This window comes from Eptatretus burgeri, chromosome 6 (genome assembly GCF_056783735.1).
Source record: "Eptatretus burgeri isolate ZD-2024b chromosome 6, Ebu_testis_v1, whole genome shotgun sequence".
Lineage (NCBI taxonomy): Eukaryota > Metazoa > Chordata > Myxini > Myxiniformes > Myxinidae > Eptatretus > Eptatretus burgeri.
In genome coordinates, this window is record NC_140966.1 from 24,422,662 (window position 1) to 24,448,512 (window position 25,851).

A 25,851-nucleotide genomic window follows, 5' to 3' on the forward strand; every position below is an offset into this window, starting at 1 on the left:
TGATGGGATTGGGGCAAAGCCTTCGGGACCCCAGACTTTGATAGGAGGGAAACCACGGGGAAACATCCCTGGGTCAGATTGCGGGAGAGTGTGTCGGAGTGGTGCTGAGGTGTCGTCCACCAGACGGCGGTCTCCTTGGGTTAACCTGAGGCGGTCCCTTCGGGTGGGTGCCTGGAATGTCCTATCCCTAAGAGAGGATGATCACCTGTCTCTGTTATCATCTGAGCTCAAGCGTTTGGACATCGGGATTGCAGCTCTCTCTGAGGTTCGGAGACCGGATTGCGGCGAGATAATGGTGGGTGGTTACACCTACTATTGGTCTGGTCGCTCTGATGGTTACCATACCCAAGGAGTTGCTGTAGCTGTGTCCAATAAGCTGACCCCAATGATAATTGAGGTAACACCGGTCAACGAGCGTATTATGAGATTAAGGATTCGTCACTCCTTAGGTGTCATTTCCCTGGTCTCTATTTATGCTCCGACTGAGGCGAGTGATCTTACCGTGAAGGATGCATTCTACGCCACACTCGAGTCTGTGGTTGATCAGTGCCCCAGACGAGATACACTTCTAGTCTTGGGGGATTTCAATGCATCGACTGGAACTGATAGGGATGGTTATGAGGTGTGTGTTGGTCCCCATGGGTCAGGAACTATGAACCAGAATAGCACTAAGTTCCTTGACTTTGCAAGAAGTCATGGACTTAGGGTGGCTGGTTCATGGTTTCAGCGCCCGCAAGCTCATCGCTGGACTTGGTATTCCAACGCTGGCGGTGTGGCAAAGGAGATTGACCATGTCCTCATTGACGGTCGTTGGAGGATGATCCAGAACTGCAGGGTCTACCGGAGTGCTCAGTTCCTCAATACTGACCACAGGCTTGTTGTAGCAACTCTAAAGCTGCACCTTAAATCCTGGAGAATGGTACCATCCCAGCCTAGGCTGGATGTTGCCAAGCTCAGGGATGAGAGAGTAGCTGAGGAGTTTGCGAACAGGCTGAGTGGACACTTGCGGCTCTGGGTGCTTTGGGGGTCCTGAAGAGTTGTGGAGCACCTTCAAGACCACCGTCCTTGATGTTGCCGGTGGATGCCTTGGAGTTCACCGCAGGGCAAAGAAGAATTTTGTCTCTCAAGGGACACTGGATACCATTGACCAGAGTCGCAGGGCCAGGCTGAATGGCAGAGCTGAGCTGTTCAGGGAGCTGAGGCGTAAAACTGTACGTGCACTGAGGGTGGACAAGGAGGCCTATGTGCGAGGAATCTGTGAGGAGGTAGAGCATCACCTGTGGACAGGTGATTCTCGTCCCGCTTACAGGGGAATTCGCGCATTACGTTCATCCAAGCCCATCCCTCGGAGCACTGCAGTTCGAGCAGAGAGTGGTAGGCTCTTGACAGAGGAGTCTGAAGTGAAGGCTCGCTGGGCCGGTTACTTTGAGCGGTTGTACCAGGCTGATCCCCCAGCTGTCGAGTTGGACGTCAAGGGTGTTACAATCCCTGTTGCTGACCCTCGAATCAACTGTGGTCCACCATCGCTTGTGGAAACACGGGCTGCGGTGAACCAGTTGAAACGGGGCAAAGCTCCAGGGATCTGTGGCATCCATGCTGAACTTCTCAAGGCTGGTGGAAATGCTGCACTCGCGTCGTTGCATGCAGTTTTGTGCTCTGCCTGGAACACAGGCATCATCCCAACTGACTGGAAGAGGGGCCTTGTTGTCCCTCTCTGGAAAGGGAAGGGTGATCGCCAAGACTGCAACAACTACCGAGGGGTGACGCTGCTCTCAGTGCCGGGCAAGGTCTTTGCTCGGATAATTCTTGATAGGGTTCGCCACCATCTGCTTGAGCACCAGCGTCCAGAGCAGTCAGGCTTTACACCAAAGAGGTCAACGATTGACCGTATCCTTGCTCTTCGTGTCCTCACTGAACGCAGACGAGAGTTTCGGCAGGGGCTGCTTGCAGCCTATGTTGATCTCTGTAAAGCGTTCGATTCAGTGAATAGGGATGTCCTCTGGAGGATTCTTGTTCTTCGTGGGGTGCCACCGAAACTGATCGATCTGATGTCTGAACTCTACTCTGGTACTGAGAGTGCTGTGAAGTGTGGTGGTACCGCCTCTGACTTATTTCCAGTTGTTACTGGAGTTCGTCAGGGATGTGTACTTGCCCCCACACTTTTCAGCACTTGTATGGACTGGATTTTTGGGAGGATGTCGGAGAGATCAAGTTGCGGTGCATCGTTTGGCAATGTCAAGATCTCGGACCTTGATTTTGCAGATGATGCAGTCATCTTTGCAGAGACTTTAGACATCCTCTTGGGGGCCCTCGAGGTGCTGAATGAGGAGTCGGAGCCGTTGGGATTACGGATTTCTTGGGTCAAAACAAAGATCCAGGCTTTCGGTGACATCTTGGATGCTGCTGTCCTGTCTGTGTCTGTTTGTGGTGAGGATGTTGAGGTCGTGGATAGATTCACTTACCTTGACAGTGATATTCATGTCTCCGCAGGTTGTGAGCCGGAGGTCAATAGACGTCTGGGTCGGGCCTGGGGAGTCATGGATTCACTGGATCATGGGGTGTGGCGCTGCCGGTACCTGTGCGGGAGGACGAAAGTCCGAGTCTTCAGGTCCTTGGTACTTCCAGTCTTGCTCTATGGGTGCGAGACTTGGACTTTGACCAAGGATCTGAGACGGAGACTTAATTCCTTTGGTACCAGGTCTCTTCGGAGAATCCTTGGCTATTGCTGGTCGGATTTTGTGTCCAACGAGCGGTTGCTGAGAGAGACTCGGATGAGATTTGTTACCTGCATAGTCCGTGAGCGTCAGCTGCGGCTGTATGGACATGTGGCTCGCTTTCCTGACGCTGATCCTGCTCACCAGATTCTCTCAGCGAGGGAGTCTCATGAGTGGAGGAGGCCAGTGGGCCGACCACGTGCCTCATGGTTGCAGCAGGTTGACCATCATCTCAAGGAGATGGGGATGGGCCTGGCATCTGCCTGGGGGATGGCCAGACGGAGGCCCCTGGAGTACCGGCGGAAAGTGGACGCAGCGACGCGCTGTTCTGGCACATGCTCCCATACCTGACCTGATCGGTCGAGGCCCGGGTTACCAACGACCGCCACCGGTACCGGTGGTCAGCAGGGTACCAGTGGAAATTGTGCTACTGCTGGGCGAAGGAGGAGAAGGAGACGGGGAAGGCGAGTCCGGAGGCAGTGGGAGAGGGGGAAGGGTAGAAGTGTGGAGGTGAGAGTTGGAACTCTGAATGTTGGGACGATGACTGGCAAAGGGCGAGAGTTGGCTGATATGATGGAGAGAAGAAAGGTGGACATACTGTGTGTGCAAGAGACCAAGTGGATGGGGAGTAAGGCTCGGAGCATTGGAGGTGGTTTCAAACTGTTCTACCATGGTGTGGATGGGAGGAGAAATGGTGTCGGGATAATCCTGAAGGAAGATCATGTCAAGAGGGTATTGGAGGTGAGGAGAGTGTCTGACCGAGTGATGAGTGTGAAGTTGGAAATTGAAGGGGTGATGATGAATGTCATCAGTGCATATGCCCCACATATGGGGTGTGAGATGGAATATAAAGAAGATTTCTGGAGTGAGTTAGATGAAGTGGTGGAGAGTGTATCCAAGGATGAAAGAGTGGTGATTGGAGCAGATTTCAATGGACATGTTGGGGAAGGGAATAAAGAGGATGAGGAGGTCATGGGGAGGTACGGTCTCAACAAGAGAAATGTGGAAGGGCAAATGGTGGTAGAGTTTGCAAAAAGAATGGAAATGGCAGTGGTAAACATGTATTTCAAGAAGAAGGAGGAACACAGGGTGACATACAAGAGTGGAGGAAAGTGCACACAGGTGGATTACATCTTAAGTAGGAGATGTAACCTGAAAGAGATTAGTGACTGTAAGGTTGTGGCAGGGGAGAGTGTAGCTCGACAGCATCGATTGGTGGTCTGTAGGATGACTTTAGAGGTGAGGTTGAGGAAGAGAGTGAGAGCTGAACCAAGGACCAGATGGTGGAAGCTGAAGGAGGAAGACTGTTGCGTGAAATTTAGGGAGGAGGTGAGACAGGCGTTGGATGGTGGTAAAGATGGGTGGGATGATTGGGCAACTACAGCAGAAGTGGTGAGGGAGATAGCTAGGAAGGTACTTGGTGTGACATCTGGACAGAGGAAGGAAAATAAGGAGACTTGGTGGTGGAATGAGGAAGTACAGGAAAGTATAAGGAAGAAGGGGTTGGCGAAAAAGAAGTGGGATAGTCAGAGAGATGAAGAAAGTCGGCAGGAGTCCAAGGAGTGGCGTCGAAAAGCAAAAAGAGAGGTGGCAAAGGCCAAGGAAAAGGCATATGACGAGCTGTATGAGAAGTTGGATACAAAAGAAGGGGAAAAGGATTTATACCGATTGGCAAGACAGAGGGACCGAGCTGGGAAGGATGTGCTGCAGGTTAGGGTGATAAAGGATGCAAATGGGAATGTGCTGACGAGCGAGGAGAGTGTGTTGAGAAGGTGGATGGAGTACTTTGAGGAGCTGATGAATGGAGAAAATGAGAGAGAGAGAAGGTTGGAAGAGGTGGAGATAGTGAATCAGGAAGTAGGGTGGATCAGTAAGGATGAAGTGAGGACTGCTATGAAGAAGATGAAAAGTGGAAAGGCGGTTGGCCCAGATGGTATACCAGTGGAGGCATGGAAGTGCTTAGGAGAGATGGCAGTGGGGTTGTTAACCAGATTGTTTAATAAAGTCTTGGAAAGTGAGAGGATGCCGGAGGAGTGGAGATTAAGTGTACTGGTTCCGATTTTCAAGAATAAGGGTGATGTGCAGAGCTGTGGAAATTACAGAGGGATAAAGTTGTTAAGCCACACCATGAAGTTGTGGGAAAGAGTAGTGGAAGCTCGGTTGAGAGGAGAGGTGACGATCTGTGAGCAGCAATATGGGTTTATGCCAGGAAAGAGCACCACTGATGCGATGTTTGCTTTGAGAATGTTGATGGAGAAGTATAGGGAAGGCCAGAAAGAGTTACATTGTGTGTTTGTGGATTTAGAGAAAGCTTATGATAGGCTTATGATAGAAAGCTTATGATATATATTACATACATACAAATATACATATATATATATATATATATATACATATATATATATATATATATATAAAACATACATACATACAAATATATATATATATATATATATATATATATATATATATATATATAAAACATACATACAAATATATATATATATATATATATATATATATATATATATATATATATATATATATATATATATATATATATATATATATATATATATATATATATAGTGTTACGTCTGTGGAAATTCGCAGAACACCATATAGGTCCTTAGTTCAGATATTCCAGCAAGTCTGTGTTCAGATAGATATCCCCACCGTTGTCTAATGGGAATTATTCGCGTGATCAGGGCTTTGATCTTTGAGTTTGCCGTTTTTCTTTTGCTATCGTTATTTTGGACCAACCGCTTCACAACAACCACCTCCACCACCAACATCGCTCTCACAACCGCCTTCACACAACCACCTTCTCCACAACGCCAACCATGCCTCCAAGGGAGACTGAAAAAGAGGTGCAGAGATAAGAGAGGAATTATGGGAAGAAGCGGATAGGAAACAAAAAGAATACGGCTTGGAAATTGACCGACTAAAGGAGATGAGCAAGAGAATGGATGAAACAAGGAAGGAAGAATGTGAAAGGTGTGGAGATGAGAAAGGAATTAGAAAAAAAAAGCTTCTGAGTTACGGAAACACCAAAACAAAGAGACGTGATTACAAAACGAGCTGAGGATGTTAAGAGAGGAAAGAAAGACAATGGAGAATGAAACGTTAAGGAACCACACTGTGCAGATCGAACAGTTGGAAGCCAAAGTCAGGTTGGCGTTGCGCAGAAGGTGGTTGTGTGAAGGCGGTATATAAATATATATAAATATATATATATATATATATATATATATATATATATATATATATATATATACATATATACACATATATATCCACACATATATGCACATACTGTATTTACATTTATACACATACACATATATTACATATATGTGCAATTTTTTTTATTTTGCATGGTATGTTAATGTATTTTTTTTTTTAATAGTTTCCCACATGTGACTGAACAACATTAATTTAGTCGTACAAACATCCGATTAAAATGAGCATGAATCAAGAACAGGGTTTTGCATTATTTATTTGTTTATGAAGCAATTTAAAAGCAGTTAAGTTAATTCAATGTGTCTGCCTCTTTCGTGGATAACTTTTCATTTGCAGTGGAAAGCCAGAAAGTGCAATCTGCCCGATTTTGTTGGAAATTGATTGCAATCCTTGCTCATGCCAGCATCGAAATGAAAATTTGCCTCATCGCTGAGCAAGACTTGATAAAGTAAACTGTCCTCTTGGTTGATTTTCCCAAATATGTCCTGTGCAAATGATGTGCAAGCAGCTTGAACCTCCAAAGTAATCTTGTGAAGAATGCAAAGCTTGTAAGGATGCAGCTCAGCATCTTTCAAAATCCTTTGAGCTGAAGTCTTTGACATGTTCAGTTGAAAAGACACCCGCTGTATTTACTTTATGGGAGATGTGCCAAAAGCTCCAAGAACTTCTGCACCTTCCTCCCTCATGCACATACTTTAGTTTTGACTTGAATCTTACTTGATGGAAATGACAAGCCATGGGCTTGGCATCACGTTGAATTTTTGGCATTATATCACAATGGCATCACGTTGAATTTTTTTAAAGGGGTTTTAGTTGCTGCAGACTCTTTTCTGCCATATTTCTGCCTTAAACAGCACTGAACAATCACTAATGAGTGGATCTCTTCAAAACATGCTGATAATTTAAAGGGCGGCTTTAGATTGCAAGTGTTTCTGAATTCCTCATCTACCCATGGAACAAGTAAAAATGAGAAAAAAAAAACAAATTGCGGACACTATATCGTTTCCAACATATGATGTATCCAGACTATGTTTGATGCCTCCCTCATCAGCTGGAATGTGTAAAACCTTGTCCTTTCCAAGCCTCTTCCAGTTGGATTTCCCACAGGTGGTTCCAGCAACTTCCCAAAAGTGTCACCAGGAGGCATCAGGGAAACATTCTGACACATTTGCTTCAGTGTAGAACTGGAGCCTAACTCCTGATGGAATCCCAAGTATTCTTCAGTAATTAAGTGTTGGTTGGGCATAACATTGCCGATGGCTGATATCAACAGGCAGAACATGACACCTTCAACTAATGTCTCCACATGATAAAAGTAGGCCAGCACACTTGACACCTTTCATTAATATGCACACTCATTGTTATCCTCCCAAAGAACTGTGAGCTCCACAAGCATGAGCTCCACACGGCGTGAGCGTAAGCGTCAGCGTGAAAATGTTAAAGTTTTTGGTGCAAGTTATTTCCTTTCTTATGTTTTTATCAACCACACTATTTTTACCGATTACAAAGTACAAATACATATATTGCTTTAAAATTATTTGGATCAGACTTCACTGGAATGCTTTATTAAAAATATTATTAGACTAGTCTTTTAAAAACAATAAATGTATAAACAGGCGAGCATTGGGTGGCTTTGACACCAACTCTGGTTTTATCTACTATTTGAATTACATCCCATTTCCTGTCTGCACAGACCACTTGCTATACCTCTATATAAGTGGGTCAATCAAGTCTCCAAGCATAAGATAACATCGCCTTGACAATCTTAAATTAGTCGATCATTGATGTGGTTGATATCCAAATTTTACAGGTTGTGCAATACAGGGCAATAGTGCTCAGGGTTATAGCTACAACTAGCCATATCCATATGTGGCTGCCAACTTTCCTTTCTACCATAACTCTGGACATTGCAATCGTATAGACCTGCATGGGCCTGTGGGACAATAGACCCAATTACTGTAAAATACCAACTCTTTCCTCACCTGGGAAGCCATTGTTCTCAATGGCTGTTAAATTTCATCTGCCCACTGCTCCACTTCAATGTTTTGGTGTCCATCAATGAGGGGCAAACAGGCCAAGACTGCGGCGCAACAATTGACCACCAGTAAAGGAGCAAATGAACAGGAAATGAGGAAAGAGATGGGAAATATTAGAAACAACAAATCAGAGGGTTGGGCAAGGAAGGGTTAATTGGGAGTGTTAAAAATCATGGGTCGGGAAGGGGGATGACATGAGCTTGTGATGCGCTGACTGCTTGAAACCCTGGAGGGAAGAGTGGGAAAGAACAGCTCCGCGAAGGTGGTTCCAAAATCTGAATTTCATAAGTGACCAGCTTAGCACATTTTCTCATCTGCCGACAACCCTCTTGCACCATAATCATCAGGCATCACAGTACCACAATGTCCTCCAGAAAGGTTATCATTGGTGGTAACAGTTGAATAATTCCTAGCCAAACATCCACCACTGTTCTTTATCCTCCTTGCACCACAACTTCTATAGCAATCACCAGAACAGGGGCAAAATGATTTAGCTGATTCATTATCCCAACCTCAAGAGCAGACTAGGAAGTAGTATAGTCAACAATAAAAAAAATCTCATGAGATACTATTTCACAAACTGTCTGACCTTATCAAGGACTGAAACAAACTCCATTTCTTTGCAATGGTTGATATGGGTTACAGATCCATAGGCATGTTCAGATATAGTTAAATGACATGTTTACCCATTTAATCCATCCTATAAAGAGAATAGTATTCCCTATCATGGCTGCATGATCCACTCAGGCTGGACATTGTAGAACAATGGACTCCTGCACAGATGTACTGACATCGACATTACTCAATGTAAACTATAATCCTCCAGCCATAATGCTAAAGAAAATCTTCTCTTCCACATTTAGCAAGTATATGGGGCAGAATTGCAAAGATGCCTCAGGTTTATATAAATACCATTCGCCAGGCACCAACCAACCTCTTGGTCGCAACATTTTTCTCCCTGCAATTATTAAGACCCAAGAAAGAATTATCTCCAAAAGCCTAAATAGGAGTCCCCACAGTGTGAAGCACTGCTGGGCACGTTATACAACGGACCAAGGGATATATTATCCAGTGCCTTATGCACCCACATTCTCGATTTGAGGCCCACCAGGTCAAATACACACCACAGCTCAGTTGAACCGACTACATCTACACTAATAAATGTCAGTGTGTCCGTTAGTCAGCCCGTTAGTCGGTCAGTCAGTCTGTCTATCAGTTCTCCATAACTCCAAAACCATGAAACCTAGCGTCCTCCAAACTTTGCATGAATACTAAGGGAACTCCAAGGTAGTGCATGAATGAAAATAGGGTGTTTGGGTTCATGTAAGCACCCATTTTGAAGATAATTAATGGCCTTATTTAATTATCCTTTATCAAGGCTCATCTTTGGTCACCTTGCTGTCCCTCACCGGGGTCTTAATTGACCATTTTTCTGGCCTGCTCAACAATGCCTTGACTTGGAAGAGGTTGCAATGGTTTCTTAACAATAAAGTTTTTTTCACTTTCCTCACTTATATTATCTATCGAATGCCTGATCATCATACTGATGAATTGCTGGATACATTGCAATGCTTATGCCAGTATAGGATATCCGGAGATGCCAGCATTCGTGGCTTTATTTCATTTCCGCACACGGGATAAGCTCAAGAATCTCTTAATCTCAGCCAAATTTCAAAATGTAAGCATACATGTAGGCCTTTTCCAGGTAGATAGCGTCAGTATTAAATGCTCCTGCCCAGTTTTATATTAAATGCTCCTGCCCAAAATATTGCTGTTTGGGCGTGTTTTATTGCCCTTCACTTCCCTCCTCTCATGCTGCTTTCCCTTCCTTCTCTTCCCCTCATGCTGCCTTCCCTTGCTTCCCTTCTAGTCATGCTGCTTTCCCTCCCTTCCCTCCCCCTCATGCTGCTTTCCCTCCCTTCCCTTCCCTTCCCTTCATGCTGCCTTGCCTTTCCCTCCCCTCACACTTACCTCCTCCCAAACCACCTCCCCTCTGCACATGGACATCTCCTGGCAGTCTCCGTGTGCCGTTTTAATATACCCCATTTCATTCAATCCTGTACTACTCCCTGCCCCCCCACCCCTCCACCACCACTTCTCCACAAGTCTCACTACCAAATGCAAGTCGAGAACCCCTGCTCCCCTTACCCCCTCAAGTCCTCTTCCCAAAAGCAAGTCCAGAACCCCTTCCCCTCACACTTACCTCCTCCCACACCCCCTCCCCATTCCCCCCTTCTCCCTCATCCTCCCTCCGTCCTACCCACCCCCCCCCACCTACATCCTCTCTCTCTCCCTCCTCCTCTATCCCATATATATTTATGTGCATGAGCAACTAACTTGAGTGGTCATGTGACATACAAGAACATTTGTGACATTTGTGTCATGACATTTGCCAAGTTTGAACAAAATCGGAACATGCATGTGCAAGAAATGTTCGAGGACGTGTTCAACACCGCGCTTTTTCAACAATTAAAATGGCTGCCAGTCTACCAGTCGGCCATCTTTGATCAGATCACAAAACAAAGTGAACGGCATGTGCATGCCATCATGTACTGAGTTTGTGCGAAGTTTGAACAAAACCAGACCATGCATGTCAGAGAAATAGTTGGGGACACATTTAATTAACAAAATGTCTGCCAGTCGGCCATCTTGCATCTGATCACGAAAAAAAACAAACATGACATGCATTTTTATGTAAGGCATCATTCTTTATCTGTGTGCCAAGTTTTAACAAGACCAGTAAATGCATGTCCGAGGAATGGTTGAGGACGTGTTCAACATTGGGTTTTTTACAACTTAAATGGCCGCCAGTCGGCCATCTTGGATGTGATCTCGGAAGAAAAAAATGATGTGCAAATGTAAGGCATCATTCACTTCATCTCTGCGCCAAGTTTTACAAGATCGGTAAATGCATGTCCGAGAAATGGTCGAGGACATGTTCAACATTGGGTAATTTTGACAACTAAAATGGCTGCCAGTCAGCCATCTTTGATCGCTTCGTGAAACAGAATGGGGTGCATATGTATACCATCATGTGTTGTCTTTCGGACAAGTATGAACAAAATCGGGTCATACATGTCTGATATATGGTTGCGGACACACGCACGCACACACACGCGCATGGACACGAATATCGAGATCATATATCCAAAAGCCTCCGTTTCGGACTAAGCTATTAATGTGACAATCAATCATGGCTACCCACATTCACGCATATATACCTACACACAGATATATGTATACACGTACACACGGTCATTCCTAAAGTTCCATCACCCTGCTTATAACTTTTAAGTGGAAGTTCAAGTTGTTTGTAAAATGCATGGACCTTGCATGGTCTGATTATTTGCCGATACATCTGTTAATATAAAGTTTCTTGCACCATTATTAATTCAGGATTTAAAATAATGGTAGGATTTTAAATCCTGAAGGTAGTGTGTGTACATAGGTCGACACACCACACCCCAGCACACCCCACATATGGCATAATACATACTTCTGAAAATGGTGATTGTCGTGTATATAATTAAATTATGGTGTCTTTTTTATGATAATAATTCGATCAAGAATGTAAATATTAAATTATTGGCTCCTTTTCCTCTCAACTTGTGCTAACTGCCAGCCTTGGGCAGGCTGGATATTGAAGCATACATTTATATGTCCACTCATAATTTCTGGATGAGATGCATGATTACTTGAGGCAGCTGCCTGATAGGTGTTTTGGTTTGAACAGAAACCATGAGCAGATTATGGTGAGAAACAATTTCAGGGATGTGCTGGCAACACTTGGCAGTCAAGTTGGAGGGCCTCAAGGATAGTTGCAGTTAGAGAAATCTGGGTGAAGGGTGATCCAGGAGGGAGACCAGCAGTGCAATCGAGACCGAGAAAATAATCTAAAAGAGGAGTGGCATTCAGTTTTCAGATTTGGTTCCACTGGTAGCAACAGGGACAGAGGCCTGCGTTCCATCATGCACGAGGATCAAAGTGGTGGTTGTTGTTCGGAGATGTTTATATCACTCCTCACAAGTCTGCAGCTCACATGTTTATGCACTTTCACCAAGGATCTTTCACCTTGTTCCAGTGCGGCAACCTGCTCATTCACAATTTCTACCAGGCCCTAACTGCCCACTGTAGTGGCCGTGTGTGATCTTGAGTGCCTTTAGAATTCCTCTAACCAAGTACACTAGGTGCCACTTTGCAAAATTCCGACACCACCAAGGTGTATCAAAGTATAACAGCTAATGTATCAAAGGCTGATCGCCACCACAGGCCTGTAGGAAGGTGCAGTGGTTGAAACCGGTTATCATTTCTACCATTGAAACAGACCAATGGAAGCATCTTATTCCGAGAACATTTTGAATGCACCTCATAAAATTAGCCAAAATAATTACATGCAAATTAATAACTTTTAGATTGTTTGTAACAACAGGGTGTGTAATCAATACTCATAATTATACATTTCCTGCTTTCATGCATTTGGTTAAAACAAGATGACAGTAAGTGAGATAAAAAAAGAGAATGGAAAAGCAAGAAATTATGAAATAATAGGCAACAAAAAACATCCTGTTGTAATTTACAGCTGATTGGGCTGCATATGTATGGTGATGAGTGCTGTGAAGGACATCCATATTAAAGAGCACCTTGGGAGCACTTCGTCTTTTGGTGAACAAGGCCATTAAGAATTGTGTCCTTCACTAGCTACACACACATCCTATAGCACTTACACTTCAGGAACAAAAAGCGTGAACTCCAACAGTACAAGCACCTGTGTGTAAAGGTGGAGAACACCTTGAGATGTAATGTATAATTTTTGTGACATAGCTTGCATAAAAACTTAATTAAGTGTCATCAAAAGTCCAGGTCAATTTTGAACCATGCTCGTATTTGTTTTGTTTATTAATTTCTAATTATCACAACAATATGTTCAGCAAAAAGCGAGAGCTCCAAAATTAAATACCATCAACATCAACACTTTCAATTCCCAAACAAGTCCTGAATATATTGTGCTTTACTGTGCATTCTGCTAAATATTCATCAGCTTATTATACTGTTTGTTGTCCATTCACTGTATTTCGTGAATAATCCCTGTTTTCCCACATGCTGCTCGAATTTTAATTCTATTTTAAAATGAATGCTTCTTTTGGCACTTAATAGTCAAACTTGAGTATTACTTTGCCAGTTATTGTAAGCATTGTTGCCGTGGATGACAAGAGTTTTGTTACAGACTTTTAGGATATGTCAGGTGATGTATTATCGCCTTTGAGGTGTCTATTCCAGGTTAGATTGCTAACCAAACTATCTTCTTCTTCTTTCATTTGCACCACAAGGCTATGGGGAAGCATCGTGGGCTGTGGGTGCAGCTGTGCCACTGATGAGGTTAGGTTAGCTTTTTTTCCTCCTGTAGGTTCGGGCTGGGATTTAAAATTTTGCATGGTGCCAGGGGTAGCTCGCCTAATCTTCGTGAATAACACCGTGGAATATTTAACATCCATCAACTTGCGTCTCACAAATTAGGTGTATTGTTTCTTGCTGCAGAGTTACAAAAAAAATGGCTCGACCAATCTCCACCAGATTTTGCATATGTGGTAGGGGTTCTAAGGGTCAGGTCATGGGCAGAACCCGCATTCCCCCCCCCCCTTCCCCCACACAAGGAAATTCTCTCCATGTATGTGTGTATAAAAATCGTAGGAAAAAACGGTTGGCCCAATCTCCATCAAAGTTTGCACAAATTTGGGGTACCCAGATACAAGTCAAAGGCATACCCCCCCCCCTTTTCCCCTTCAAAGGAAAACGTTTTTCCCTACGTTTTGTATCCCACTGATGGGATTGATCTGAACCAAAATTGAATCTGCTTGTTCTTGTCGAAGTCGAAGAACCTAACAAACTCATCCACCGAGTTTTGTCATAACTTGCCCACAACTTTTTGAGATATCATGATAAGCTTATATGTATTTTTTGGCCATATCTCTCAATTTTAGAAATCAGGCCTATGTTGGCCTTTTGACTAATGTTGACCTCAAAAATAGTTGGTGGTTGAATTCAGCGAGCCGATATGAAAATTCTGTTCAAATTTCAAGTCAATCGGATGAAAATTGAGGATTTTAGAAATTGCAACTGAAGTTGTTGACCTTTGGCCTATGTTGATCTCAAACACAATTGGTGGTTGAATTTAGTGAGCCGATATGAAAATTCTATTCAAATTTCAACTCGATTAGATGAAAATTGTCGCTTGACCATCGCAAGGACGTTGCCTACAACCGAGAAAGCTTCAGAACGATCGGCTGAGCGGTTTGCGCTGAAGGTGAGCAGACAGACAAATGAAAAACCACTCGTGGAGTGACACTTGTCAAAACAGAACAAAGAAGAATGGCAGTTGGTGGAGCACATACCTCCGTGAGGCTGAACAGTTTACATTTTGCATCCCACTGTGAAGGAAACTGAATTGTTAATTGAATTTCTAATGAGGTAAAATGCCAAATTGCTTCACTTAGTGTTTTGAGAAAGAATTCAACATAAAAAGGTGTCCCACAAAAATATACAACTTTTAAAATGCTTCGTTTGATCCGAAAAAAGCAGTAATTTTGTCACTAATGCTTAATTTCTTGTTGCAGAGACTCTGAAGTTTATTTTGATTCCAAGCAAGCACCAGAAAAATGCCAAGACTGACCGTACAACAACGGACGGAAATTGTTGAACTTTGGCACCAGACGAAAAGTGTCATACAGGTGCAACGTCTTTACTCGAGGCATTTCGGAATACACTTGCGCCATGCACCAATCTTTCGGACAATAAAGTGCACCATCGCAAAACTTACCAATGTGGGAACCATCTGTGACCTTCACAAGGGTCACAGTGGTCAGAAGAGGACAGGTCGTAGTGAAGAAAATGTGCAAATGGTGAGACAGGCGGTCGTTCAGAGTCCAAAAAAAAATCGATTCGACGACTTTCTGCTGAGACAAACATTCATAAGAGCACCATTCAGAGGATCCTTCACCAAGACATTCATGCCTTTCCATACAAAATTCAAATGGAAACGGTGCTTACTGATCAACAGAAACGCGAACGACTAGACTTTGCAAATTGGTTCTCAGGAAAGTTGGAGGAAGATGCAGACTTCCTCAAAAAACTTCACATGATGGACGAATGCCATGCTCACTTGTCTGGGGAGGTAAACAAGCAAAACTTTCAGTACTGGGGAACTGAAAATCCTGGTAATGCATCAACTGAACTGGTGCCTCGATCTGTTCTCAAAGTCACCATGTGGGTGGCGGTTGGTTGGTATGGGATAATTGGTCCATACTTCTTTGAAGATGACCAGGGATGCACTTGCACGGTAAACCAGAGGAACTATCACGAAATGATTCAGGATTGTATCTGCCTGAGCTACGTACTCAGGCCCGAAGGAGAAACAACCTGATCCAGATGAGAACCCAGTGTTTTCAGCAGGATGGGGCACTGCCCCATACAGCCAGCGAAACAACGCGTTTTCTCAACCAACATTTTGAGGGCCGCTTTATCTCCCTCTACGAAGACGTTGAGTGGCCACCGTAATCCCCTGACCTTAGTCCTCCAGACTTCTTCTTGTGGGGGTATCTCAAGGACAGGATCTATGGAAACCCTAGTCCTCAGACTCTTGATCAGCTGAAGGAAAACATCCACTGAGAAATCCAGACCACTCAGGAAACTTTTCCCAAAGTGATGGAGAACATGACAACGCGTTTGCAGGCAGTGATCGGACAACGTGGAGCCTACGTCGAACATGTGGTCTAAAAGAAAACGATGATTCCACACCAAAATTTAAATTTTGGTGGCAATTTTGACATTGGTACAATAAACTTCAACTTTTCAGCTTTCTATCCAGCCATATATCGTTTTAAAAAAATATATGTTATGACCATCCTCTTTGCAGATGAAAAGTTGTATTTTTTTTGGGACACCCTGTATATATATATATATATATATATATATATATATATATATATATATATATATATATATATATATATATATATATATATATATATATTGTTGCGGTTGAGGAAATTTGCAAACCACCATTCAGGTCCCGTAGGTGAGATATCTCTGTAAGTACATGTGTAGTTAGCCCCAAACCCGTTGTTTCGAGGGAATAAATGTGATTCATTCGGGCTGCGACCCTTTAAGATAGCCGTTTTTCTGTTCTATCTTTATTTTGAACCAACCAGTCTCAACCGCCATCACACAACAACCACCAACTGCAACGCCGCTTCACAACAACAACAACGCCAACAGCCACGACCTTTACCTTCACAACTCGCTCCCGCAAACATCGCATCACCGCCATTCCAAATGTCGCCATGGCCATGGACCACCACTTTAAACCCTCCACCACCTTTGCCTCTCCTTCTGCGGCCATTCCCGCACCGCTTGTGGGCACCGAGCGTCAGGCTGTCCTGGCCTCGTGCGGGACGCGCGCCGAGCCGCGGGTGCAGGGTGCGGCCTTACCGAGGAGAAGTCGGATCAGAAATGATACACGCCCACTTCTGATCGGTCCAATCAGCAAGCGCGGGGCGGTTTGGCCCCGCCTCCAGGCGCGTCGGAGTTGAATCGATATATGCAAATTCGAGGATCAGGGGAGACTCACGCCCCTTTTTCTCCGTCCAATGGGCGAGCGTGGCTCCACCCCCGAGCTTGTTCTGATCCAAAAATTTACATATGGGTTCTCCTGCCGGACTATAAAGCGCCGAGCGCGGGGCGAATTCAGGCAGTTTTTCGGTCGAGGCCGTCAAGTCGGGTCTAGAGGAGAGTCAGTCTGTCGGAGGTCAGAGTCTGTCGGGGTTCGGAGTCTGTCGGGGAGCTGCAGAGAGGGGAAGCCTGAAGCCTGGAGCGCGGTCGAGGTGGTTTGCTGCAGTTGGCTGAGGAGAATTGGGGAGGAGGTCGAATACCTCGGGTCCAAGGCAAGGAAGACGGCGGTCGGCGACGAGGTCGCAGTGGAGTCGCTCGTCGCGGGACCCAAGCAAGCCAGCTATCCTCTTTCCCCAGAGCATCAACAATTCCCCCCTTTTTTCCCCCCGCGCTGAGATAGTGCGAAAAGGGGGCCCCGTTCCCACCCCACTCCAAGCAGTGCTAACGAAACCCGCGAAGGAGCCTGGAGTCGGTTTCCTTATCTTATTTCAGCAAATCTTATTGGTTTCCTATTATGAGAAAAATAATTGTGGATTCAAGAGTATCACAGAATCCAGATGAATACATGTATGATATTCTATAGGGTGAAAGTGGATCAAGGATAGTAAGGGATGATGAAGGAGTTGAAGAAACTGAGACAAGAGAGAAGGAGGAGAGGGAGAAGAGAGAGAAGGAGGAGAGGGAGAAGAGAGAGAGGGAGAAGAGAGAGAGGAGGAGAAGAGAGAGAAGGAGGAGAGGGAGAAGAGAGAGAAGGAGGAGCGGGAGAAGAGGGAGGAAAGAGAGAGAGAAAAATAAATATAAAAATATGGAAACAAGTGAGATTATAAAAAGATCAAAGGTATTACAGAAAATAAATAAATCTCAACGCACCAAGGAGGAAAACAAAGAATTTGCAAGTCGATTAGAAATATATGTGTCAAGACTATTAACATCAGTTTCAGGGAGAAGATTTAAATGAGAAAGTGGAGATAAAGAAGAGAAAGAAGGAAAAGATTATATTATTGATGATGTTGGTGTAATTGACTTTGATTAAAGTTTTACATTTTTTTTTCTTAAATAAATGGAGGAGAGAGTGAAGATATGAAGGATTCGTTATGTTTTAAAAATTAAGATTCAAATGTGCATGTTGGAAACTAAAAAGGTTTTTGGACTCTAGGAATTTTTCACATAAATAAATGAGTTATTGTCTAAAATGTAAAAAGAAAACCAAGAGTAAAAATATCTCATATGTAAAAAGTAAAAATAATAGGGTTATACAAAAAGGAACATGTTTGGTGTATGGCTCAAAGAGTGAATTCATCACCAAACACAAACAAGGGGGAGATATACAAAAGTTTTTATCAGGAAGTAAATTTACAACAACTGGAATACCAGGGGAATTACATCTACCAGGGTATTCTTTCTGTGGTCCAGGAACAAACTTGAATCAAAGATTAGATGAGGCTGACAATCCTAAACTGTGGAGCAAACTTATCAATAGGGTTGATGAAGTGTGCATGAGGCACGATATTGATTATGGAAATAACACGACGTTGGAAGAAAAAAACACGAAGCCGATAGAGAAATGTTGTATAATTTGTCTCTGATACAAAATCCAACCTTGAGAGAAAAAGTTAATAGGTTCATCGTAAAGAAGATGATCAGTGCTAAATTGAAACTTGGGCTTGGAAATTCAAAAAAAACTTACAGGCAAAAAAACTCTAATGATGTCATTAAGATTGAAGAGCAATTCGCTGATGAATTACATAAACCAATAATCACAAAGTTTCATAGAAGAAAGGTTTATTCCAAGGAAGTTGATTATATCTGGTCCGTTGATTTAATTGAACTCAATTATGATAAGGGGTACAAGTATGATTTAACCGTTATTGATTAGAGGAGTAGATATGCATGGGTTGTTCCTTTGAAAAACAAAACAGGTAATACTCTGATGTTATCTTTCCAACAGATATTCAATAACAGCAAGAGAAAACCTAAAAAATTGAAGGACTGATGAGGGTACAGAGTTCTACAACAAAACATTTATGAATTTTCTTTAAAATAACAACATTACATTATACAGTACCTTTAATGAAGGAAAAGCGGTTGTTATTGAGTGTTTTAATCGCACTTTAAAAAAGAGACTATATAAAAAAATTCACTCAACTCGGTTCTCAACAATAGTTGTCTTTAATTCAGGATATTATAGATCAGTACAATGACACGATTCATACCTCAATGAAAACTAAGCCATCAGAAACATTTACAAAATTAAAATATGAAAAAGAGATTAATGTCAGAAAGCCTAAGTTCAAAGTTGGTGATATAGTAAGAATATACAGGTGAAAATCTCATTTTGAAAAAGGTTATACCGAGCGATGGACAAATGAACTTTTAAAAATCGTTGATGTTGTCGGTACAGTTCCTTGGACTTACAAATTATGTGATTTAAAGAGGGAAGAGATTTTAGGTTCATTTTATTCACAGGAATTACAAAAGACAAAGATAAATTGAAAAAAACATTTTTTGACTCCGCCCACACAAGCCACATCCATGCAAACCCCACTCACAAAAGCCACATCCACACAAGCCCCACCCACATAAGCCACATCCACACACACATAAGCCACATCCACATCCATCATATCCACATAATTAGTGATTCGTTTATTAGTCCCCACACACAACATGTTTATTTAATTTAAAAAATTGCTCCACCCACAAGCCACATCCACATAAGCCCCACCCACCCAAGTTCCACCCACACAAGCCCCACCCACACAAGCTCCACCTACCCACAAAGCCCCACCCACATAAGCCACACCCACACAAGCCCCACCCCCCTGTGCACCCCCACCTTTGACCCACCATCCCACCCCCACCCATCCCCAAACACATACGGGGAGGGGATGGGAGAGGGATGAGGGGGGTGGTGGGTTGTTGGGGGAGCGCACCTACCCCCTTCCCCCCTCCCCTTTATTCTTTTCTTGTAATTCAAAATCAGATAATTATAAGGAAAGCATTTAAAATTAAACAAAAGTAATAACATTGAACAAAATCTTCTTTCGCAGCAGTCTAATGGTTTGTTTTGGTTTTGAAACTCGATTAACATATTCTGTTCAAAACAAAGAGTGAAGAACAATTAGGGTATATAAAGATGATTATATTATGATATTAATAAAATAATAAATATAACATTTACCTCCAGAAGATAGTGTCGTGTCAGATTCCTCCAGAAGATTAAGTTGTGTGTTTGGTTCATCCAGACAGGTGTTTAAACTGAAAAAAAATAATAATAATAGAGTCAAAGACACACACACACACACACACACACACACACACACACACACACACACACACACACACACACACACACACACACATACACACACACACACAGATAAAGACAGAAAGAGAGACAAAGACATAAAGACACACAGAGGGATAATTTCTCACCTTTGACTCGACTCATTCAAGATCAGAAGATGTAAGAGGACTTCTTGCCAGCCAACAAAAATGTCATTCAATTATTTTCTGAACAAATGAATGTCTTTAAGGAAGTCATTCATTTTTAGCCACTCATCGTGTAATTCAAAGGTCTCCTGTTCCAGATCAGTTATCAACGATGTTCTTATTGGGGACAACCTGTTAGAAAAAGACACACAATAATTATTGGTTGTATAGTGAATTAATTCTATATAAAACAACAATTAATGAATTGGGTTAAGGATCTCACCTGTCATCTTGTGAAAACGATTGATCCGCAAGGTCGGAGAAATTATCTGCACAATCCATTCTCTAAATAAAACACACTCGGCATGCAAGTTGGTTTAAATAAGCAACTTGACGACGTAATGGGAGATTTCACAACAATGGTTTTTTCAGGGTGTGTCCCACATAGGAAATGACTGGAAATTTTTTGGCTTGGTTTGGGCGAGGCAGCTTGGCTGACTCCAGACTGACTCATTTTAACACGAAAATCAAACATCTTTCTTTGAATTATTTTGAGAAAACATGTTTAAAAGCTGCTTAAACTTCCCTTTATTTCGTGCTTGAAGAGATAAAGTGAATGTTATAAGAAAATTAAGTTATTCCCTGAAGTAGAACATGGGCAAATATTCATTGGTTCGCTTTGAGTGGAATTAAAACATAAAAAGACGATGATTATGTTGGGGGGAAGAAGTGCTTTAATCAGTAAGTCTCAATCTTTCATAGTCTCAATTTTACATTTGCTTGTATGGGAGGGAAGGGGATAGGTGGGGAGAAAATCATTCTCAAGTTTACATTTGCTATTTTGGGCTTTTGGGGCTTGAGTCAGAAAGTTTTTCCCTTTTCCCCCATTCATTTGAATGGGAGTCCCAGAAACCCCATTTATCATCGACTATTCACCCTGTGGTACCGAATCCAGTGACTATATTGTCATCCATTCCATCCAATACAGTGTGTTACACCACAATCGACTTAAGCAGTGCATTCTTCTTGACACCAATCCATGAGGATTCCCAGAACCTGATTGCTTTTACCTATGAAGGGGTACGGAACAATTGGATCGTGCTGCCATAGGGCTTTGCAGATAGCCCTACATTGTTCTCGCGAGCACTTCACAAGGATTTGAATGACAGTGCTTACTAAAGGGTCTACCTTGGAAGAGTATGTAGATAATTGCAAAAAGGACACCTTAACCCATTTAAGAGCGCTACCTGCCAAAGGCCAGAAAGCACCAAAGGCCAAATTAGAACTTTGCGAAACCCAGGTAACATACATATCTTGGGCATGTATTGAGTAGAACCTCAAGAGATTGTCAAATTACAGGGTGCAGGCTATTCTGAGCATTCCGAAACCCAAAACAAAACAAAAAACTAGCCATCTGGGCCAGCAGCAAGGAATCAAATACTCTTTCACCGGGGAAATAAGTAAGCTCCGGTAACAGACCATGTTTCATCCAGTGTTTGTGAACCTTACAAAGTTCCATCTGTTGTTTCTGCAAGAGGCCTCTGTTGTTCATTTCTTTTGATGTATTAACCATGCCCTGGAGGGATCACATTTATACTCGTAATACGGAATGTATAGTTGTTTTTTTGCTTGTGACATCGTTGTAGGCTGAGCTTCCTCTTGTGCATGAGAGTGTCTTATATTTGTGATTGAATAAACAGCTTAAACTGACCAAAACAGTTTTCTGTCTTGAGGTGGCCAAAACTGCCACGACAACTGACATGCTGGATCTGAACCATAATTGAATGTGTTTGGCCTCGTCACCAAACCAACTCATCCACCGAGTTTTTGCAGAACTAATCCACAACTTTTTGAGATATCATGAATATATATATATATATATATATATATATATATATATATATATATATATATATATATATATATATATATATAGATGTACACACATATAGTTTTGGCCATGTATCTCAATTTTAGCAACGAGGCCCATGCTGACCTTTTGCCCTCAAAAATAATTGGTGGTTGAATTCAGTGACCGTATATGCAAATCCTGTTCATATTTCAATTCAATCAGAGTAAAATTAAGGATTTTAGAAATTCCACCTAAGTGGTTGACCTTTGGCCTATGTTGATCTTTTGGCCGATGGTGACCTCAAAAATAATTGGTGGTTGAATTCAGTGACATCATATGCAAATCCTGTTCAAATGTCAATTCAATCAGAGTAAAATTAAGGATTTTAGAAATCCCACCGAAGTTGTTGACCTTTGGCCTATGTTGATATTTTGGCCTATGGTGACCTCAAAAATAATTGGTTGTTGAATTCAGTGACCTGATCTGCAAATCCTTTTCAAATTTCAAGTCAATCGATTGAACATTGACAATTTTAGAAATCAGGCCTCTGTCGAACTGTTCGCCTATGTTAACCTTTTGGCCGATGTTGACTGCAAAAATGCTTGTTCATTGAATTCAGTAACCTGATATGCAAATCCTCTTCAAATTTTGAGTCAATAGGATGCAAATTGAGGGAATGTAGAAATTGCACCTAAGTTGTGGATCATTGGCTGACACTGACCTTTCAGCCGAAGTTGATCTCAAAAATAATTGGTGGTTGAATTCATTGAGCTGATATGAAAATTCTTCTTCAAATTTGAAGTCAATTGGATGAACATTGACAATTTTAGAAATCTGGCCTATGTTGACCTCATGTCACATGGACGGTACCTACAATCTCTGAAAGTTTCAGAACAATCGGCTGAGCGCTTTGGGCTGGAGGTGAATGGATATACAAACAAACAAACTAATGGAACAGATCAACATACTTGGCAAAAAATTTTTTTTTTTTGCGAAGTTACAAACAAACTAACAGAACAGATCAACATGCTTGGCAAAAAACATTTTTTGCCAAGTAACAAACATAGACAGACAGGTGTGAAAACATAGCGTCCGTCCACCTTCAGTGGCGGAAGTAGCAATGAGAGTGTGCTGGCACAGTCACAATCTGTGAGACGTAAACATGGAAGAAGAATTTTAAAAATAAATAACGATGGCATGTTGATGCACCATACTCGTTACAAAGCATTGGGGCTGCCAAAACAGTTTCTTTGCAAGGGTTATACTGGGTGTTTGCCATTGCCTCCCCAGCATCATGGGTCTACTGGATGCTCTTTTCTTTTAAATGCTGAGCATCAAACAAGGAAGCAGTACATACCATAATTTTAAGAGTATTTGGGAAGACTCAGACAAGGTTTGAACCACAGACATCCCACACTGAGTGGACACTCTAACCATTACACCACAGTCTGGTAACAATGAAATATTCATCTTGTATATGAGGTGATGATTGTGGTCAAATTTTGGGTTTTTTCTCTCCACAATCACATAATTTTACTCGCATTGTACCATCAATTTTGAAATTCAATTATATATAAATATGTATGGCTCATTTAGAAAATGTCCCTCATTGCCTCCATTTGGTGCTCGATAATTCTAGCTTTGGACAAGGTTACACAAGCACAAAGTCAAACATTCATGAGAGGTAAGGGAAGGGATTGGTAAACCTCTCTATCCTCTACATCTCCAAGTCATATATACTTTAAAAGGAGCTGCATGTGCATCCGTCCAGCCATACATGCGTGTGTGCGTGCGTCTGGGTTCCACCCATTGGTTGGACAGTTTGCCTGACTCCACCCACAATTTCTATACTACGTCCACCATGATGGTGATTACTGCAACGCGAAGTCAAAGACGTCATATTCACAATCACCATGCCCTCCATATAAGTTTTCCCTTCAGTGCAAAATGACCAAAGAGACAGATAAAAGGATTTTGAGCCGATAGGCATCACGGGCCTGCGGAAAATAAGTCTCAGCGATCGAGACAGTGTTCTGTTGTTTACACACTGCTCAGATAACTATATAGCATTCTCTCAAGCTGCACTTTTACTGTGGAGCTTACTCAGGTCCTTGCTATTATTTCTGACTAATTTATCTTAAAATTGTGAGTTGGACAGCGGCCGCGATGGGTTTCTGTGAAGTTGGTAAAAGCATGATAGGGCAGCAGAAAGCGTTAAATATTCAGCTCTTTTGATGTGGGAATACCTGTTTGATTTTATGAGTGGGAGGGCAAAGATGGGACAGTGTTGGGAAAAGGATGTTGAGGCTTTGGAGGAGGGAAAGGGGGGGGGGATTGAGGACTTTCAGAGGGGAGGGAGGTGGGGTGGGTGAGTTGTCAAAATTGCATGTGTAACTTTACTCAGTGAAAATGTCATTGGGTGTGTGTGTGTGTGTGTGTGTGTGTGTGTGACTGTAGGGGGGAGGGTGACAATCACCCTTCAGGTAATGTGCTACAGTAGTCCAAAAGCAAAATGTCATTGAGATCAATGGGATGGGTTTTATGCATAAGGGATAATGTAGACTCTGTATTGATTGCCAAGACAACTATAGGATGGATGGGTTTCATGACTTGTGTTGTTGGCGATAGTGATCATGCTCTTGATTATAGAATCATTGCACATGTTGGCTAAGTTACAGAGGCAGGAAGCAGTGCCATGGAGGTTTAATGAAGCATATGAGTTTGTTACTTACGAAATCTAAAGATTTCGTAAGTATATTGATGACTTCCGTCATCTGTTTGTGTGTGTGTTTGTGTGTTTGTTTGTAGGCACGATAACTCGAGAACGGAAGAAGCTACCAATGTAAAATTACACCACGTGATTTAGGAGGGTGATGTCAAGCGCTGAATAGATTTTGGTCAAAATCGGTCAAAGGTCAAGATCACGGTGAGGTCAAACATCCAAAACATTCGATTTTTGATGGTTTGGTACAGAATCATCATAGAAACTCCTGGTTTGCGTCGCTACCTTCTCTAGAGACAGCTTTTATTAGACAAGGTCAGAGGTCAAGTTGACGATTTCGTAAGTACCAGTCTATGACTGCTTGTTTTTTTTGTTTGTTTGTTTGTTTTCAAGAACAGCAAATCTTTGCAATGACCCTAACAAAACAGGGAAAGTGTGAGTATATTTTTATATACAGGTATCAAGGCTGATGGAAAAGTGGAAAAGCAGAGTGTTAACAGATGCAAGGTGGGGTAAAGGCAAAACAACAACGCAAGATCATATAACAAACACCATCACTGATCCAAAAGATCCTAAAGGCCTTCTTGCTGTGATACAACAACAATGATTCACTGAGCAATATCACATGCAATTGTGACCATTCATTGACATTACATTAAAGTTCAAATTTATACAGTGGACATGCTCAGAAGAACAAAACGAAGGAGCTAGTTTCCAAAAATAAACAAATTTACTGAACTATGAACTTAACTTTTACATGTAGTAATGATTTCATGGTTACCGAGACTTGCACAGATTAGAAAACCTTCATTGCAATGAAATCATAATCACAAAGATCACGTAGCTTTTCTCTACGTATCTGTGCAGAGAAATATGGTCATTAAAACACAAAAGACACAGGTAGACAAACACACAAAGAACGACGTTGGAAGCTCTGATTCTGAAATTAGCTTGCTTGCCAAGATCAATCTGGTGGTCTATAAGGGTTGAACCAACACACTTAAGCTCTTTTGCACCAATGAAGGGTAAAGCTCGAAACGTCAGCACCTTGTGATCGTTTACAGCGGACAACTCTTAACCAATTTATTCTAATGTTTTCAACATCTTGTGCCATCAATGCAGACTGCTAGTTCTGCGCTGGAATTAGCAAACTACACTTAGCGAGAATGGCATAAGGGAGGTGTGAGG

General features: G+C 42.4%; 1 protein-coding gene across 21 annotated transcripts in view; it reads right to left on the reverse strand.

Moving 5' to 3' along the window:
• The window catches only part of LOC147024409 (uncharacterized), a 200,601-nt gene that overhangs the window by 117,574 nt on the left and 57,176 nt on the right, over positions 1–25,851 (reverse strand). For 3 of the 21 annotated variants that reach the window (XR_015059014.1, XM_085884310.1, XM_085884308.1), the window contains exons 2-3: positions 20,093–20,281; positions 19,839–19,915 (exon numbers count right to left, since the gene is read on the reverse strand). The exons of 13 other annotated variants lie outside the window; for them this stretch is intronic. Coding sequence is in view for 2 of the 8 variants with exons in the window: in XM_085884317.1 (XP_085740443.1) it covers positions 14,808–14,940 (133 nt within the window). In the remaining 6 variants the exon portion in view is untranslated. Of the gene's footprint in view, positions 1–7,939; positions 8,620–14,807; positions 14,941–19,838; positions 19,916–20,092; positions 20,282–20,372; positions 21,936–25,851 lie in introns of those variants that run through there. 5 more of the 21 variants (XM_085884312.1, XM_085884317.1, XM_085884319.1 and 2 more) reach the window with 3 other exon arrangements.